The 20,667-nt window shown below is 38.7% G+C and overlaps 1 protein-coding gene across 6 annotated transcripts in view; it reads left to right on the top strand.

The window, feature by feature from the left end:
* The window catches only part of DNM3 (dynamin 3), a 178,715-nt gene that overhangs the window by 103,305 nt on the left and 54,743 nt on the right, over positions 1 to 20,667 (top strand). For all 6 annotated transcript variants that reach the window (XM_061345422.1, XM_061345423.1, XM_061345421.1 and 3 more), the window contains 2 exons: positions 8,853 to 8,962; positions 20,415 to 20,526. In XM_061345422.1, the coding sequence (XP_061201406.1) occupies positions 8,853 to 8,962; positions 20,415 to 20,526 (222 nt within the window). The remainder of the gene's footprint in view (positions 1 to 8,852; positions 8,963 to 20,414; positions 20,527 to 20,667) is intronic.

Here is a 20,667-nt window from a genome sequence, read left to right as displayed (position 1 = left end):
GGAGTCTTGAAATGTAGCAGGATAGTAAACTCCAAAAAAGACACCAGTAACCATTTCTCAAAAAGATGAAGTATTTCAAATACAGAGCTGTGAAGCCCTGTGGGTTCTATTCCTGAGAAGTTAGTGCAGAAGGAAAAAGCAGAAATGAATATAATTCTAGTTTTTACAAGAGAAAAACACTCTGGGAAATTAATAACACATTAAAATGAATGACAAGACCAGACTAATGACTAATTTAACATTAGCATCATGTTTAAGCCCATGGTTGAATTCAGAAGAAACACCAGAGATATAACAAGCCATTTGAATTTTTTTGACTATATGTTGTGGGAAAAGTTACCAATAGACTGGGGAAAAACTGGAAGTGCAGGAGTACACATAACTGCATAGAAAAAGTATTACAAGTACAAAATCTAAATATGTAACTCAAACCTGGAAGAGCTTGATTATTTCATCAGACCTGTCTTTTTCAGCTGCAGATTCTATTGAAGGTTTGGTATTTATGGTCTCTGCATTGTGCTCCTTTCTTCTGATGGTCTGGTTTATTGCCTGTTGTCACATTTTTGTATTGAGATTTTCAATTTGGAGCTCTCTTTTTGTTCTTTAGCGTTTTCCTAAAATTCTCTCTCTCAAGTGCTGCATAATGGTTCTTCTGTGTCTTTGTTAGTATTTAGTTATCTATCTATCTATCTATCTAACCTATCTATATGTGACATCTCTCTAGTATGTCATACTGAATTATTCTTGTCAATATTGATACATGTAATAAAATTGCCTCCAGGCAATGTCCATCTTTTGTGGTATAGCACAACTAAAGTCCTCCTGGCACATGGTGAGATTGAAGCAGAAAGGAGAATGGTAGTGCAATATGGGGGCGTAATCCATCTGTCTGTGGAAGTGTCTCAGGAAGTCAGACAATATATTTTCATTTTTTGCTCAAAGTATTTGTGTGAAAACTTTCCCTTGAGCACACAGAGAATCACCTGTACATGTGAGAGTGCTTCTTGATGTCAATGTGGCTGGCTTTATTGAAGAATCTGAATCTATAGTGGTTTGAATTTGGTTTCAGAGGTAAAAGAAAATTATTGGAAAAGTGCTTGGCTTCAATGCTTTCTTATCAACAGCTAAAGCTATGTAGGAGTTGATTGTACTGGACTGGAGGGAGAGGTACATAGGTGCAAGAAACATGCTCTTCTCATCTGCAACTCATTAAGTATTCTTTTGCTATGCTTTTCATGAAAATGTTAAAATGTTTATGTATGCATTGTTTTTCTGTTAAAGCAGCTCCTTTTTAACTTTATAGACAATTTACAATTTATGTTTTTCACAGCTGTACTCAGGAGCATGTTCAGGCCTGAATCTCACCTTGCTAGGTTGTCTGTAATAAAATAACTTGCTTTGTTTTTCTTCAGAAGTTTACAGTAATATGCAAGTATCTCATGCTTCATTCTTCAGAGTATGCTTTAAATCAAGTGTGGTGAAGCTGAAACCATTCTGAAGGTACTATGTAGCTTTCTAAACTGAGAGTAAAACATAAACTGAAATAGGAATACAGTAAAGTTCTCTTGGGTATATTTAAAGTTAGAACATGGTAAACTTTTGGATATTGATTTATATACTATAAAAGTTGAGATAAGGCATCTTAATAGTTTGCATTTGCATCAAATGTCACCAGAGTAGGCTGTTCTGCACTGGCAGAATTCTATACTGGCTGTGAGAGTAGCTTCAAGGTATAAATAAATCCGAGCCTTTCCTTTTCAGGAGTAAACAGGCATAGTTTCAGCTCACCACCAGCATTTCTATACATTTTGGTTTTTCTCTCTCTTCTTTCTCTCTCTAATGTAGAATGCTCAGGCTCAGCAGGTTCACAAGCTGCTGCTTCTTGTGTCTATTTCTGTCCCTAAAATGAGGGTAGTGATACGGCCATTTAAAATAGTATACTACTGTAGAACATCTTCACTTCGGTATTGTTTTCTGACTCACTGCTTAACTGCTTTGCTCAGCTTTAGTGTTCACCTTGTCCTGGGTTCAGCAGTAGCAGTCATTTTTTCTCCTTGGTAGCTGGTGCAGTGCTGTGTTTTTTGACTTTCAGCCTGGGAACGGTACTGATAGCACTGATGTTTTTAGTTACTGCTCAAATGTTTGGTCTGGCCAAGGACTTTGTGAGCCTCATGCTCTGCCAGGGAGGAGGGAAGCTGGGAGGAAGCAGAGACAGGACACCTGACCCAAACTGACCAAAGAGGTATTCCATACCACAGCATGTCATGTCCAAGATGTAACTGAGAGTTACCTGGAAGAGCTAGTTCACTACGGGGTAGGATGAGGTGTCGGTTGGTGCTTGGTCGGGCTGGGGGGGCAAGCTATCTGTCAGCGGGTGGTGAGGTGTTGTATTCTCTTCCCTTGTTATTTCCTTTATCAATATTATTATTGGTGGCAGCAGCAGTGGTTTGTGTTATACCTTAGTTACTAAACTGCTCTTACCTCAACCCGTGGGAGTTGCATTCTTTTTGATTCTCCTCTCCGTCTCTCTGGGAGTAGAGGGAGGGCAAGAAGGGGGGGAGTGAGTGAACGAGCTGCCTGACTGGTTTTAAACCACAACAACCTACACATTTTAATACCTTGAATTCAGGATACCTTAATGATGCCCTGCCATTACTAGCTGCTTGCAGAGGCATCTAGCATGATGCCTGTGAGTCAGGGAAGCATTAGGCCTGAGCTACCACTGTGGAAGCAAATACAGAGAGTAAATAGTACAGTGTCATTTTGGATATCTAGTTGAGAGGCGTAAGTGCCCATCTTTTTATTTGCTGTTCCCAAACTTTAATTCAAACTGTCCTTGCTCAGTTTATGATTTCACTATTTTGCCCCATTAACGCCCAGTACTTGCTAACTTGTAATACGAATAGAAGAGTCATTTAATGGCTACCTTTATTTGCAATCAGTGTGCAGTAATTGCTCTTGAGACTTGTACTTTCAGTACAAATGATGCACAGAATGAATCCTTCTGTAAACCAGCCTTTGTTCCCAGTTTTCCATTGTGGCCTGCACTTTCAGTTGTGAGCTTGATTTCTTTGGACTTGTGGTCTCCACAATTGATCCAGACACATTTTGGCTACTGTCATGACCCTCCAGTTGGAAACTGGTGTTCTAAACAGCATAACAAAGTGATGATCAGACTGGCTCAATTCCTCGTGACAACTGAAAGTGTTGACTAGCTCAACACTCAGGGCCAGACTTGCCCTTCAGAATCTGAGCGTCATATATTTGGAATTGTCCTGCATGGATTTTGCTTCTGTTTCTCAGGATACAAAATGTGGAGTAGAGTTTGTTCTGCATGCTGCTTTTGCACAGCAACTATCTTGAAGTGCCAAATAAAAGTGAGAATCACTTCTGATAACAGGAAGAAGTTGAAATAATTTAACAGTCTCTTTTCCATGTAGCAAAGGATTTCTGTTCCCCTTATAATCCAGTCAGCTGACATTGTGTCCAGGTTTTATTCTACTGCTGTTCTGATGGAGCCTGCAAAGTTCCAAAAGCAGAGACTGATTTCTGCCTCAGGCTGAAAATGAAATGAAATTCATCAGTTTGGAAGTGCTGTCTGAGACCTTGCTGGGGGGAGGGGAGCTGCTGTTGTATTTTTTGCATCCCTTTTACCATTTTGAACTTCAGCATATTTATTTTTAGTACATTTAAACACTGCATAAGGAAGGGGCAGTTGTAATATGGCATATTTACATCATGCTGTCAGTTCCTGGCAGCTTGCTCGCCTGTCAGAGAACAGAACTAGTCCATTAAGGATGTGAGTGCTACTTATGCCCACGAGTGGTGAAACATCGTCTCAAGGGTGGAAAGGCCTCCCCAGGCTAGCAGGTTTGGTTTGTTTTTCTAAGGTGCATTATGGGGATTTTTTTTTTCATGTCACAGAGACAGGAATGGGCCATGCTGCCTCCCACTTTTTCCTTCTCCTCTAGTGTGTATAGGAAAAAGAGAGGCAAAGTCTGTACATGAGATCAGCATGTGCTGTTTTTTCCCCTCATGTCACGCTGAAATTCCCTGCCCCATTATAAAAATAAAAATCTATAAATAAGAAAGAACAAATGCTGAGGGGGACAAACTGGACCCACAGTTATGTGCATGTCATCACTTGTAGAACTGTGCCTAGCCCCGTTCCTCCCAGAGTTCATACATACCCTGTTTCTTTCATTGTCAGGCTCTTACAGGATAGGAAACATGTCAGATAGTCCTGTCTGAAGCTTTTTTAACTCTGCCATAACATAATATTAATTGAGCTAAGTCTAAAATGATGTTGGGCTCATTTGCTGTTGAATTAGCTCATGCTCCATTTATATGTATCTTCTTCCGTGTTGTTTTGGGCGTGTGGAGGGGAGGGCAGTTGCTGTGGGTTTTGCTGCCTTGCTTTAATATTGCAGTCATACTTTTCTCCTGAAATTAAGCAGTATTTAGGTCTGCTTTTTCATATGTGACATGCCGTCTCTGTTAGCTTCAAGCATAGGCACCCTTATGATTTCCCTTTCTTGGAAACTGCCTTGTCTCAGCATGTGGGTAGGAGGCCATGTAAATAAATACCAACCACTTCTTGGCTTTCAATGAGCATTTCCTTTTTCCTGGTGGCTACAGAAGAAAACACTCTCGCAGTGTGGCATCAAACATTCATAAAAGTTTCCTGCTTGTGGATTTTTTGTTTAGACAATCAGATTCTTAATATAGTTTTTTCATCAGTTTCTGGTTTTATTCGTCTGTGGTTGCTCGGCTTGTCAGTAAATAGTGTCTGTCAGAACAAATACTTCATCAGAAACTTCATAAATTTCTGGTAATCAAATAGTAAATCTTTATAAGCATATTCCGTAATAATGAAAGATAACTTTTAAAGAATAGAAATTAAGCTTATCTAGTTTTTTTCTTAGTTAAGGTGGACTAAATAACATTGATATTTCTGCCTAAAAGATTTTTTTCTAATATATATGAACTGTCTTAAACGTTTGAAATGGAAAACAAAGTATCTTACATTACCAGGCAGTGCAGCTTTCAACTGAAAAAAAATTGCCTTTAATACAAAGTTTAATATGTATTCTCCTGACTTCATATCCTAGGATATATTTCAAAGTGTATGTCACTGTCATGGCACCAAAACTAACACAGTGCTACCTTTTAAATGCTACCAGAACTATTTAGAGCATAAATTTATAATACCAAAATAGACTATATCAATAAAAATCAGTATTAGAGGGCAGTATTTCTAATTTTTATACATAAATATCTTATCTGTAAGTTCTTTATTTTTGTTTGCCATGATTTATTTACTTTTTATTGGTAAATTGAGAATTTCCTTTGTTTAGTTTTATTTATCCCAGTGGTAATACTTACAGAGTGCATGATACTATACTCTTCCTCCAGGGAGAACCCCAGCAGTTCAGAGAGTATATATTCTCTGGAAGCAGAATATAGATCTGAATGGTGATAAATAGCTACAGACTGGCACAGAACTAGACTGCATGAGAATTGTTAGATGAGCGCATGATAAATATAAATATGTATGACCTTTTGTGGGCAATAATTTCTGGGATTACTAAACTAAGGCAGTTTGAAAATCCATCAGGCGCTTTTTCTATAATACTTACAGTCTGGATTTGACAACTTTTGCATTCAACAAAACAAGACATTAAAAACCATGCTTTTCCAGAAGGGCCTTTGAAATATGCTTTTTCCTCTACTGGGGCCTGTTATGAAGCTGTCTAGGAAACAGAGCCATTGTTGGACATGTCACTGTATTTTTATAGTTTCACTCTTAGGTACATTTTCATCCAGTTTAGTTTTGCAATCTACTGAAGCTTAGCCAAGTTGAGTTACCATCTGCCTTCACAGTACACACATCTCAGTCTAGCTAGGACTTCTTCCAGTTCTGTGGAGTGGAAGTTACTTCTATTTCTTGTAGGAAGTATGTATTGAAAAAAACTAGTCCTAGTTTGGTTTGTCCCTTTTGTCCTGTTTTATGGCATGCAATAAACTGTTATCACATGGCTACTTCTTCCTTGAGCCAAAGACCATAACTGATGTCCCAGTTCACAATTCTCCAGCAATTGCAATGGGTGCTAGGTTTCACAGCTAGTTATGATGGCTTGGCAGACAGCAGTCAGTCTTAGAAACATAGAATAGTTAGGGTGGGAAAAGACCTTAAGATCATCTAGTTCCAACCCCCCTGCCATGGGCAAGGACACTTCACACTAGATCATGTCACCTAAGGCTCTGTCCAACCTGACCTTGAACACCGCCAGGGATGGAGAATTCACAACTTCCTTCGCCAACCCATTCCAGTGCCTCACCCCCCTAAGACGAAAGAACTTCCTCCTTATATCCAATCTGAACTTCCCCTGTTTAAGTTTTAACCCGTTACCCCTTGTCTTGTCACTACAGTCCCTAACAAAGAGTCCCTCCCCAGTATCCTTATAGGCCCCCTTCAGATATTGGAAGGCTGCTATGAGGTCTCCACGGAGCCTTCTCTTCTCTAGGCTGAATAGCCCCAACTTTCTCAGCCCATCTTCATACAGGAGGTGCTCCAGTCCCCTGATCATCTTCGTGGCCTTCATCTGGATTTGCTCCAACAGTTCCATGTCCTTTTTATGTTGAGGACACCAGAACTGCACACAATACTCCAGGTGAGGTCTCACGAGAGCAGAGTAGAGGGGCAGGATCACCTCCTTTGACCGGCTGGTCACACTCCTTTTGATGCAGCCCAGACTACGGTTGACTTTCTGGGCTGAGAGCACACACTGCAGCTGCCTCATGTTCATTTTCTCATTGACCAGCACCCCCAAGTCCTTCTCTGCAGGGCTGCTCTGAATCTCTTCTTTGCCCAGCCTGTAGCTGTGCCTGGGATTGCTCCAACCCAGGTGTGGAACCTTGCACTTGGTGTGGTTAAACTTCATGAGGTTGGCATCAGCCCACCTCACAAGTGTGTCAAGGTCCCACTGGATGCCATTCCTTCCCTCCAGCGTATCAACCAAACCACACAGCTTGGTGTCATCGACAAACTTGCTGAGGGCGCACTCAATCCCACTGTCCATGTCACCGACAAGGATGTTGAAGAAGACCGGTCCCACCACCGATCCCTGAGGGACACCACTCATTACTAGTCTCCAGCCGGACACTGAGCCATTGACCACAACTCTTTGTGTGCGGCCAGCCAGCCAGTTCTTTATCCACCGAGTGGTCCATTCATCAAATTGATGGTTCTCCAATTTAGAGACAAGGATGTTGTGTGGGACAGTGTTGAACGCTTTGCTCAATTCCAGATGACATCAACTGCTCTCCTGTTGTCCATCAGTTCTGTAGCCCCATCATAGAAAGGCACCAGATTGGTCAGGCAGGATTTCCCCTTACTGAAGCCATGCTGGCTGTCACCAAGCACCTTGTTGTTTTCATGTGCCTTAGCATGCCTTCCAGGAGAATCTGCTCCCAGATTTTGCCAGGCACAGAGGTGAGACTGACTGGTCTGTAATTCCCCGGGTCATCTATTTTCCCCTTCTTGAAAATGGGGGTTATATTTCCCTTTTCCAGTCGTTGGGAACTTCACCTGACTGCCATGATTTTTCAAATACGATGGACAATATTGCTCCATGTTGGCAGATAAGGGACTGTGAAGGAATCCTGAGCTTTCCAACTTTGGTGATTTATTGAACTTCTGTAGAGTCACTAGGTAGCAAAATTCCCCATTTGGTATCTGCTGCACAAATTCCAGCATGTAAATATTTCCCCACTCCATTGCTGCCATGGTAATGCCAGCAGCCTTAACAGTACCTTCGTAGTATTAAACTCTGTGCTATGTTTGTACCTTTGCCAGCAATTTTATCCTGACACACAAAAAAATATTGGGGGTATGAGGATGCATGTGTTGCCCCTCTTGTCTTTGGATCACATCTACTTAGCATCAGATACATTTGCAAAGCAAAATGGAGAGGTTTGCCCTGGTTTATCCATCAGTACAAGGAATTCAAGGAAGTTTAGCACAATGGAAATGGCTAATAATCTTAGGGCTCTTTTGTTCTGACATCAGAAAGTAGCCTGAGAGTGTAACTAATCCTTAATTTGGAGTGATAGGAAGCAAGAAACCTAGAAAAGGTGAAATTACAATGATTGTGCTGTAAATTAGAGTTGTGATGAAAATGCAAAAGGAGTCGGCTACAGCAAAAGTGAATAGATCATTTGTGCTGTTTGAAGAAATAAGCTGATTAGATTAGAGTCTGGTTTGGTTTGTATACAGTGTATATGAAACCTCGATGATAGTATGATTTTGATTGATTTGTATGATTTTTGTATTTTCTATTGGAGTAATGAAAATGTATGGTGGGGTAATCAAATGCTACCCATAAATAATAATAGTAATTGTAGATAGAGATTATTTTTTATGCCCACAGACATGGAAGAAGAGTTTTGTATTGATTAGACAGTTTCATCTGAGTTAAGTTTGACTCTTTTCTAATTATAATTCAGGGAAATGGAGAATAATAAATGTAGATGCTTGTGTATTTGAGAGAGGGGTTTTTTGTTTGGGTTTTTTTTTGTTTGGTTGTTGTTTTTTTTTTTTGGTTTTGGTTGTTTTTTTTTTTTTTTTAACTGGGAAATGTTTTAAATGGATCAGTGAAAAACAGGATGGGAATTCAGGCTTCATTTCTGTTGAAGGTATGTCTATGAAAGATAAACGGACGTTTCAATTTTGAATATACCCTTATGATAATAAGTGTACTAAAGTCATTACCAACTAAACAAGAGTTTGCTGAAATAGTGTTTATTTGAGACTTCTCATATAGTGTTGTTTTAATCTGTTTCTTTTCTAGGAAAAAGAGAAGAAGTATATGCTTCCTTTGGACAACTTGAAAGTGCGAGATGTTGAAAAGAGCTTCATGTCTAGCAAACATATCTTTGCATTGTTCAACACAGAGCAGAGGTAAGAAAATGTGCTATTCTGCAGATACTGCCATAAAAATGTATCTGATCGTTTTAATAACTGGGAGTACAGTTGTGGTATTTCCACTATGCTGAGTGAATAAAGATCTTGATACTCTTAATTTATCTGCTGTTTTGCGGTTGCATAAACATAGAATGAAAGGTTAGTGTCCTCCTAGCCAGTCAGGGTGAAACTCTCCATGATTAGTCATCTAGTTCTGTATGGCTGAATAATCATCTCCTGATCCTATTTTTGTTTTGTTTGGCAATCACCTAGGCTCACCAAAACATTCATGACTTCTGTACCTTGTGACCAAATACACGATGGTGTAAATCACAAAAGTGTCATTGCTTCTCACTTTCTCCAGTGAAAAATCTTGCCTCTCTCTAATATTTGGAATCATTCTGTTGTTTACTTGCATTTAAATACTGCTGAATGGAGAACAAATTATATTCCTCTGCTTCCCTAGTTAATAGGCTCTTTGCTTTATGCTGTTTGCTTCACACTTTTCTTTTCAAGCTCCATCCTCTGATTTAAGTGATGTAGGTATTCTATGGCAGCCTACTTCTGATGCACAGCCTATTCAGACTACTGTGCACAAATAAGGAAACATGAGAACACTTAGAGACATACAAGTGACCTATACATTTTTATTGTTTTGTGGTTGTTGTTTTTTTTGCTGGAGAGGTGCATTTGCAGCTGATTCTGTGGAATTGCATTTCAGCAGATAAGGTGCAATTTCTCTAAGTTCCTTTTCAGAAAAAACAAGTAAATTGCAGTGGTAGCATGGATAGATGCCCTTGTTTTATTCTTCTCTTCTGCTTCGCTCCCACTCCCCCCTTGCATCACCAAAACTTGGCAATAGATGATGTTCAGGATGATGAAGGCTGGATGTGGCTCTCTGCAGAGCCAGCTGTTGCTCCTGAACTGGCCAGACATAGCCCTTTCAGAAGCAAGGAATGTCCCTCCCTCTCACAAAACAAAAGCAAAGCACAGGATTTCTGGGCTGTCAAGTTTCTCTGGTCCCAGAAATGTGAGGATGCAATGTGAGTCGTGCTCTGAACTACATGAAGGCTTTGCCTACATCTGCTGACATCTCAGCTAGCCTACATGTGGACATTGTCTGCCAGGAGATGCCCTTTGAAAGTATGTCACACACATACTTGCTGGGAATAAGATTTCAGACACTTGACCACTTGCATTTTGGGAGCACAGAAAAAAGCTTTGAAAAACTTCTAATGTTTTTGAAAACATAAATGATCTTCACATACTGGCAACTAATGTAATTTTGATTATTCTGCTATAGCTATGTGTGAAACATCCCAACATTGCAGTTACATTAATCAAGAAAGAAAGCTTTGTTCTGGTGACTTGATATGAGCTGTACATGTTAAGTTCCTTCTGTGAGAAATCTGTTAATTTCAATTTACTGTTCCTCCTCTGTTTTGGCTAATGATATTGAGCATTTTCATAATCTTAATCACTGAACTGCTGTGAAAATCCAAGAGAAGCATGCATTTCTGTTGGGAAATTTGAAATTTATTTGGGTGTAATATAGCTGCATGTTCATATTTTCACTGGGTCTTCATATACACTGGACAGCAAGGATTTCAAGATCAGATGTCTAAAATGTTTGCCATGTCTGTAATACTCCTGCCCATTTGGGCTGTGAGTATACCGTCCAGCATCTGCAAGCTGCTCTAAAAACGTCTTTATATCTACATAGGCATGTTGAGACATGACAGCACAGCAGTAAGACAGCAAAATACCTTTGCCTTGGGAGAGGCTGTTTATGGACTCTTCCAGCTTGAAAGGAGGCAGAAGTTTTTCTTGAAGAGATATTTATTGAATTCTAACCACAACAGTCATTCCTCTGTTACCATAAAACAGCTGATTTTTTATTTCTTTTAAAAACCTGCCTGCTGGTTTTTAAAAGTTGGGGTTTTTTTTGTCAAAACAAATTTAGTATCACTTTCCACAGTTTCCTAAATTCATAGGTTGTGTCAGCAGAATCAGGGATACTGAGGCTTGAGTAAAGTGACCTGGCCCTCAACTGGGGACTGTGTTCCCTGTCCCAGATTCTTAGGAAACTGAAACAGGGAATTGGTAAAAATCTGTTGAACTAAGAAGTCTTGTCATTGTTTTACTTTATCTTACTTATGATTCTGAATAGGGTGTGTGTGTGGATATGGCTTCTTTTTCAAAATTCATGTAAAACTTAACTTAGTTTCTGGTTTGGGTTTGGTTTTTTTTTCGGGGGGATGAAGAGAAGTGGTTGTTCTGTGTGTGTTTTTGTTTGTTTGTTATCATTATTATTAAAAACCTTAGTAATTGAGAAACAAGTCAGCTTTCTCTTTCTGAGTTTGCCCACTCAGGGTTCTGGCTATGGAACCATTTTGCTATTTAAGATGTAGATCATTAAAGAACAAAGGCAAAGTTTTACGTTCCAGCTTCCATGATAGCATGGAGATTATTCAGTATTTCTCCTCCTGCTTTCCTCCCCACCAGTCTGCAGCATATCTTAATGTTCAATTAGAGTATTTTAGTTTTCAAGCAAAATCCCTTTAGGAGAAGAATTTTAATAGTCTTGTCTCTTTTTCGTTCCTAGCCTCTCACTGCATAGGTATTTGCTACAGCCATATGTTTCTGATACTGCACATTTCAATAGTTTCCTGGATTATACACTGCATTTTTTCCATTTATGAAAACCTTTCCAGTTCTGAAATATAGTTACCAGGAAACTGCTCATTTCACTGTATAGAAGGAAAAACCATCTTGAGTTAGCTGAGGCTTGGGGATAGATGCAGAAGGAAACGAATGGTATCTGTCATTTTGATTTACTGCAGAAGTCAACAGTTCTCTGACAGGAATCAAATGTGACTTGGTAATGTATAGTAAATGGAGACTGTGACGATTGATTTCACAGTGAAGATAAATTCTCATGAAATGAACATAATTGTATGTTTATGAAAAGGCTACATTGTGACATAATTAAATTCTTTTCCTGTTACTTTGTAATTAACTTTTCTTTTTAAAGGAGAAAAATATAGAAAACTCTTGGTGTGAAATAGATATAGTATTGCTTAAAAATTGAGGGTGAGTTTTGTTTTTCAGCAAACTAAGTAATTTATTTAAAGCATTTGAATGGGCCCATCTACTTGATTTATAGACAACTTGGAACACCTTTGGAGGAGGACTCCTCTAGTTACTTAATTTAGCTTTACTTACTCTAGCTTACTTTGTTTTAATATCTAGCACTAGATTTTTTTTGTTTTAATATCTAGTGTTAGATATTAAACCAAAGTATATCAGAGTGAGTGCCCTTTGACTCCTGGATCACTTCTGGCTGTGTCCATCCACGTGAGTCTGCCTTTACACAAGTGAAGTTGAGCTATAGGGTCAAGCAGTATGTGTCTGAACCTAAAGGTGTGAAGAATGTGAGTGCTGTTTTGTGTTAACCATCCTTTTCTCCATCACAATAAACTGCTGGCAAGTCTTTTACATTGGAGAAGATACCAGATTTTTGAAAATAATTATACTATAGGAGAACCCTTAATGTTTGTAGTACTGCTGTAGAACATAATGTGAAGTTGTGGAGATGTAGCCACTGACTGACTTTCTTAGGCAGTTAAGAATGGAGGTTGAGAGTATTTTGTCAGTGCCTGTGCTTACATGAAGTAGATTAACCTGTGATGTCCTCATTGATGAGTGTGTAAGACTCTTGTGCAGAGCTCAAGAAAAAAACAAAACAAATTCTGCTCATCCAAGAAAGCTTACTTTCCTTCTGGGATTTCATTCCAAACACTTTGCCTCTTTCTCATATATTCCCTTTAAAAATAATTCACTGATTGGTGCTTTTCCTTTTAGCTTAGTCCTTTAGTTTGGAACAAGAACTATAGTCTTAAATGTGCCTCTCTTTAGGATCGATGCAACGGTCCCATCTCTCCCTCTCTCTCAAATTAGGAAGGGTAAGCAGTCATTCTTTTTCATGGTCTTGCCCAGTTGACTACAGCATCCACATGGCATTACTTCACTAGATTCTGTGTTATTCTAAAGTAACCCTTTGCCTTTGCAGTATAGTATTTACACTTTTTTTTCAGATTTATGGGTCAATAAATTGTATTACTGTATTGCAACTCCATCTAGATGCTGCTTCTCTTTAAGTAAGGAAGGAATGATGAGTAAGCCACTTCTTTTGCTACAAGTGGAAAAGTAGCTTCCTTTCCACCTCTTCTCCAATTCTTTGGGTTTTTGTGTGCAGCGTTTTTTTTGGTTGGTTGGTTGGTTGTTTTTTTTTGTTTTTTTTTTTTTTTTTCTCCCCATGGAAGAAGAGATTCTACTACATAAATATTTTTGGAGTTATGTTGAAGTGTTTGTTGAGCTCCGTTCCTCTTCAGACTCATTCCTTTCCTTGGAGCCAAAGAAGCAGAACCAGTGTGTGAAATTCTCCCTTCCTTGCAGAGGAAGATCCCATCAAGTCTTCCTGTCTTTTACCTTTATGCCCAACTAGGATCCAGATGAAACTGAATAATACTGTTGCTTTTCTCACCTCTGTGAGAAAAGGGATGTTTGCAAATTCAGAGCACAAAATTGTTCCTGTTTGCCTTCACAAGAATGGGTTCCTAAGAGCTGAATGCTCCTCAATAATCAGAATCAGTGTGGCAGAACCTACTGTCCCTGCATGAGAGCTGACTGTCAGGGACAGTGGGACAGGCTCATTGTAGAAACAGATCCCTAATCTGAGAAACAGATGAACATCAAGAGGATAGCAATCAAATGGAAGTTTTGAGGGCGCACAATAGGACTGGAAATAGAACTGCCAGATGATAAATTTTAGCTACTGACTCATGAGTACACTCTGACTGTCAGGAATCACACTGCACAAGAACTGTGCTGTCTGGTAGGAACCAGGAAAGTATGCTATGTCTGCTAAATGAAAGGTATTACAGTACTGATTTTGGGTTCATGGTGTTGGCCGAGTGATGTTCTAGAAGTCTTCTCTAGGACTCCAAATGCACTAGAGCTCTAAGTACTCAATTTCTTCTTATGGACAGGAACTGGTTAACTGCTATACATATATAAGGGAAATTGGGCAAGAGCCAAAATAAAGGGAACTGGTGAAAGGAGACCGGGTCAGAGGAGGTGCTGGATGGAAGCCAGGCTGAAGGAGAAAGCCCGTGAGATGAGATGTATGTTTAGTTACTGTTTTTGAATTACTCATAAAGCTAAGCCCCAGGAAGAGCTGGACTTCAAGCTATTCACAGCCCTCTCTGTTAGAAAGGGAAGAATGAGAATATATTTAATTAAAAAACGCCACAAATTTAATCCAGAAAAAAATGAATATTTGAAAAAAACTTCCAAGATGCTTGTGAGTATAATATTTAAGACTAGAAAAAATACACAAACCCAAGGCATAACTAGCCTTTATCCCCCAAGTCCATTCCATACAAAAAAAAAAAAAAGAAAAAAGTTTTTTTTGTTTGTTTTGTTTTGGTTTGTTTTTTTCCTGGAATAGTTCCTTTTTGTCATTATTGACAAGAATTCTTTCTATGATAAATAAAGCATGGTACGGTGGATAGGTGTGCAGGTATTGAGATTTAAAACTGGTATTACTGAGCACAAAGGGATTCTCAAGGAAAGGAAACAGCAGTGTAAGCCTATACCTTCAAGTACAGTGTAACTACCACATTTAAGAAAATTCCTTAAATGACTGTGTGGGATCTGAAACATTAGTGACAATTATGACAGACATGGGTGTTGTAAGCATAGGCTAAGTCATGGCTGATAAACTTGATTTGGTCTGCAAGATGGCTTCACCTTGCTTGCTTGCTTGCTCTGACGCAGCAAGGTCTGGCTCCCTGTGCCCCACACAGGGAAGCACAGGACTGGAGCAGAAGCCATGCTCCCTCCAGTGATGAGGGACTGACAGCTGCGAGCAGCTTTAGTGCCTGTGTGGCCCCAGGGCAGGTTCCAAAACAGGCTTCCATCCATCACCACAAGAAGCATCAAACCTTCTTCTCCAGGGAGTTATGGAATATTTTAGTGCCAGTTACTACTGCAGATTTTGGCCTATGTGATGTTAGCTTTGGCTGCATTTCTGTTCTGGATTACATATAGAACTCTGGATACTTCATTTTCAAGGCCTGGCTATATACTGATCAGCTTATCTTCTGTTAACTTTCATCTTAAAGTTAAAATTGTTTGGTTCTGTATCTGCATTTGTATGTATGAACTTCAAAACATCCTTACACTTCCAGAAGACCACTTATATGAATTAGTTGGTAAAATCTTCAAGTGTTGTTATTTCATGACATTGTTTCAGAGATTGTCTCTTTGGCTTTCTGGATATTAAGAAAAAAATCTTCAGAGACATATGTAATTAATTTCAATTAGCATTCACATTAGACTGATCTGAAATGGCATGCCTTGATAGAAAATGTTAGCGATTGCTGTTAACTCAGAGCAGATTGTCATTTTTGTTTCTTTAACATATATGATTTGCAGTGCCTCTAGTACAGGTTTCTTATATGAAAAATAATGCATGTCTTCAAACAGCCATTGTGGGATTACAGGTGTCTAAAATGGTAGACTAAGACTAAGGCTGAATAAGCAGAGTGTATACAGTAGAGTTGCAGGCTGATTAAACAGAGAGCATAAGAGTTTCATCCAATATTATTTTTCCTGATTATGCATGGACTATCTGGATTCTGTTTTCTCCCTTTTTTATTTTAGGCGTCTACTTATGAAACCCCTATACTGTATTGTTTAAACTGCAATCAAATAAAATATCCAAGAATTGCTTTTTGTTTGTTTGTTTGGGTTTTTTTTGTTTATGATATAGTAAAATTGGGCTCCTCTGCATTTGGTTCTAGATTCCTAATGTTCATTTTAATTTGCTTGCATCCTAATAAAAAGACCAAATGTTTACCAAAAATTATTTGAGATCATAAGCAGAGTTGTTTGAAATCCCTGTAGAAGAAGATGGTTTTCTCTTTCAGTCTGTGAGTAGCTTCACTTGTTTCAGTGCGACTGCTGAAGTTAAATGTGGTTTTGTGTTCTTAGGAGTATTAAAGTGGCTTGTAAGCATAATTCTAAAAATTTTACTACTATTCTTGCTCTGTAATTGCTGCTCTCTCTTCTCCCATGTTGGCAAGAATAAATGCATCTTCGTTTAATCTTGGTTTGCATTTCCTCTCTCTATAAAAAAATGATATGGATATATAGTACATCTTCTACTTAAATGTTCCACATCCAACTCACCCTGAAAACTGTCTACAGCTATGGTTAATTTGTGGATATGCATTAATATGTATGCATGTGTATTCACTGGGTTTGTAATGTGTCTACAGGAGTTGCACTTAAAATCTTTCCAGGTTTGTTGCAGATAAATATTTAACCCTATCTTAGTATTAAGAAATTGCAAAAGATATTATACATATTGAGGTCCAGCAGTTAAATTTGTTCAGGCAGCAAGCAGTTTTGATGTGCAGCTGCTGTAGATGTGCATCCACGTAGCAGGCAACTAGAAAGTCCTTTCTCTGTGACTTTTAGTTGTGTATTATTCACCTGTTGATCCTGGATTGTTTAGTTCTGCTGTTTTACAGGCAATCAAGCCTTCTTTATGCAATGTTGACAGCCCAGGCTTCAAGACTAGTGGGACAGGATTCTCAGTAACTCACAGCTCGGCTCAGTCATCAGATTTATCTGGCGCTTCTCTGTTTCCTCTTGTACACTTCCAAATACCTTACTCCGTTCCTGCATTTTCATGTTAGGATTCTTCCATTATGGGAGGACTTAAAGAAATGCCATTTAATGCTCATTTCTGGATTAGAAAGTTCACTTTAGGACCTGAAATATATGGAGAAAAGGAATCCAGTACATTGGAAACAAAGGCAATAGTAAAGTGAAGAGGTTGTAAGATAAACAAAGTTATAGCTGGGTATCTGCTGGACTTTCAAATAGTGGTCCTGGCATAGAGAAGGTGTGCCCTGAGTGTGGAGCAAGTCTGGAACTAGAAATTATGCTTTTAGTCCAATTGTCTGTTCATCTTCATTAACAAGTATGTTGTGGGTTTTTTTTATGAAATACAGTTCTTGAGGTTTATTTATCTAGAGTGTAATACAATCTGCAGGTAACAAATGGTAACCTTTCACATTTTTTGCTCTGGAAAAAAGTATTATTATGTTAATTTCCAGTAATGGCACTATAGATACATTTTCATGTTCTATGCAGGATATTAAATTACAAGACCCTACAGGAGGAAGCAGCATAGGTGGATGTGATATATGGATATAACTTTGCACACAGCTTACCTGTTCATATGTTCACATTTCAGAAAAGTTAAATATTCAAGAGAAATGTTGCATGCAAATTGTGTTTTAGGTATGTTCCCATTTATTGTAACTGTTTAGTTACTACAGTCCCTTAAGAGTTAAAGATGCCTGAATATCAATAAGATTTGTATTCATATTTCTGCTTCTGGGTATCCTGCATTATATCATTCTCTTTGATGCATAATATCCCTGCCATAAAGATGACAATGAGAACATGATCTCACTATATTCCATGTGGAGTAAGTAGATGGGGATTGAGTAGTAACTGGTTTTGTGCTGATATCTTCAGAAGTTTTAAAAAGTGGAAGAGAGAACAAACCAGAAAATCTGAATTGTTTTCAAGAACATTTTTACAGCTTTCCTTGAGACGCCAGTGGATTCCTAATGAGTAAAACACATTAATGTCTTTTTGTAAGATTCCACTAGTAACAGAAAAAGGACACACTTTTTTCAGAAGTTACTTTGGCTTTTTCCTTTGTAAAGTTCCTATGCCTGTCAGTCTTTCTGGAGGAAAGGCAAACGGAGGCTAGTAGCAAGGCAGCTGATTTGTGAGGCAAGCATCCATTTACCTACCCTACTGTAAGCTTTCTGCAAGCCCAGGTTCAGTATATATGTCCTTCAGTTCCTCACTTGTGCTGAAACTGACATCATTTGTGGTGGTGGGGTAAGATTCCTACACTAAAATAGTGGAGCTCTCAGATACTACAGGGAGGGGGGGGCCTTGGAAAGCTGGAGATGTCAGCTGCTTAGCCATAACCTAGGAAAGGTCTTGATACAGAGACAGGAATGCAGGACAATGAGCTCCTATGTGTTCAAAGCAGCTAGCAAAAAGCCCTTCTTGTACAAGTAAGCTTAATGTACCAAGTCACAAAATACCAAAAAGTTTAATATATAATATGACAGTCCTGAAAAAGTGTTTTCACAAGATGGTGTCATGTTGTTTTGCTCTTGTAGGTACGGATTTTTGGTACTTCCCTGTTACTATGTTTTGCAGCCTTTATTTGCTCTATGGTTAGTCATCTTTGCTGAGAGTACCCTTTTATCATTTCAGATTCCTCTTTCTTCAAAATTATAGCTGCTTAGTTGAAATAGCTAAAAATCTTATCTCATTTGAAGTTTTCCTGAGAATCAATTAAAGTTGTTTTTTTTCCTCTGGCACTTTCATTTTTGCTTCCCTTTTTATTTTCATTAAGTTGTTTTTGTAAATATGCTTAGTAAATGTTGACTCAGAGTTCTACAATATTGCAAATTTAATAAAATTCAAGTGTGGTTTTGTCAGTTTAAGATAACAGCATCTGAAGAAGTCATCCACGCTATTGATTGCTTTAAGGCAGGATAAGTACATTTGGATTCAGGGAAAAAAAGGTCCTAATTTAAATTTGCAATCAAGTAAAAAAATCCATACAGCTTTCAGTCATTCATACGGTTGGTGCCTTTGCCTGAACTATGGGACCCAACCCTTTAGTGCCTCTTTGTCTCTTTGCAGGCTGGTTTCTCTGGGAAGGAAGCATAGGTGTGCTGCCCTGAGCAGCACGGATGCACACCATGGTTGGCATCTCTGATTCAGATGCTTGCAAGGAGTAGTGCAGGCCTGGTGCTGAACATGTGTGCCTGGCTGCTCGGATGTAGACACTGAAATGAGTGAGAATTATGTCACTGACTTAATGAAATCTGAGTATGTCCTTTATCCTTTTCAGTTTTAAATGTGATCTGTAAGCCTGCTAAAAACACCTGATTTCCCTCTATTCAGAGGTGGGTATACTCTTGTTGCCATACTGTGGTTTCATGGCTGATAATTTAATGACTAGGTGTCATGACTGCTTCATGCTCAGCACGCCTGCTTACTGTTCAATTACAATTTTTCTACCTGTTTTCTATCTGCTTCAGACTACCCCTAAAAAGCAAGGCTAGGAGATGTCTGGTGACATTGTTGGTAAGGGAGATGCACTTCTGTGAGTGGGAATTACATCAAGTCGGTTGTATTCTGGCAGTGTGACAGTGAAATCCCACCAGTCCCTGAATGCTAAAGAAATTTGTCTAGGCAATGATAATAATAGCTTTACTTCCTGGTTCTATAGTGTATTCATATTTTTTCCCGCTCAAAATATGTGGCAGGAGTTACCTCTGGGGTTGCATAATGAAACCAAAGGACCCCTTGTCACTGTTGTCTTTGAAAGTGAAGCAATCTCCATCAACCCCCCCTCCCTACTCCCACTCCCCCTTCTACATAGCTTGCTAAGGAATGAAAACAGTCTGGTTGTGATGGAAGATTGATTCCTGTGTAAATGTTAAGATCTAGCAAAATGTGGTTTCCTAACTTTTGTCTGCTAAGCTTGTGGCCTTTCCTAAAAAGACTGTTGGCTGACAAATTTACAACAATCTGGTCTGTACATAGAATTTGAATTCAACAACTAATGGCTAAACCGTAAGGGGAAAATCTGTTCTGTTTATTGGAGAGTTTACAAGTACCACCTTCCTACATACGTATTTTTCTTCCTTTCTTTTTTCTTCCATTAAGTGATTCCCTATATTTATCTAATTATGTGAATTACCTACAAGAGGTGTTATTCAAATGTGTCCCAGTTTTTTTTTACTATGAAGGCAGATATCAGGGGTTGTGTAGTTTGTTTAAAATACCTGATTATCATTGTTTTCTTTCCCCTTTTACTGATGCCTAAAAAAAAAAAAAAAAAGTATATAATGCACTGAAAGTATTTAACATGGGAAAAGTCGCATTATTAATTATTTTGATATTTATTACTTACAGCAGCAGTCGTGATACGTGCAGTTTTGATGACGTGTCTTATGTGTTTGCCCTCTGCATCACCACAGTGTTGTTTTCCTAGAAGTGCTCCATTTTGGCAAAAGCTGGAAAATTGATTTGAAGTAGTTTTATGGTGCTTTCAGATGATTATTATTTCCAGAGCTGTGCTGTAGCATGCTAAGATACATTCAAGCACTCCGTGTAATTATTAAACAAGTACCTATCCCATAAACTCTGTTGTCTAAAACAATTACTAAGTCATTTCTGACCCCAAAGGATTTTTAATTTAAAATGCTATGTGTATGATACAGAGTATTAAAATGCTAGTTTTACAATGTGGTGCTCTTTGTTCTAGGAATGTTTACAAGGATTACCGTTTCCTTGAGCTAGCCTGTGACTCCCAAGAGGAGGTGGATAGCTGGAAGGCATCTCTGCTACGAGCCGGTGTCTATCCTGATAAATCCTCAGTAAGTTCAATAGCGCACTAGCTTTCCAGTAGCTGCTCTGTTTGAGTCAGAAAGAACAATCACATCATCTGGGAAAACACAGGATCTGTGAATATCTCAAGAAATGCTAGCCTTTTCATTGTACTCTTCTGTGCTAATTTT

The sequence above is a fragment of the Neopsephotus bourkii genome, unplaced genomic scaffold (assembly GCF_033783945.1).
Source record: "Neopsephotus bourkii isolate Nb327-2 ecotype Australia unplaced genomic scaffold, CSIRO-AGI_Nbou_v1 NB_234, whole genome shotgun sequence".
Taxonomy (NCBI): domain Eukaryota; kingdom Metazoa; phylum Chordata; class Aves; order Psittaciformes; family Psittacidae; genus Neopsephotus; species Neopsephotus bourkii.
The sequence above is the reverse complement of the archived record's forward strand: the minus strand, read 5'-3'. Positions and strand labels throughout refer to the sequence as shown.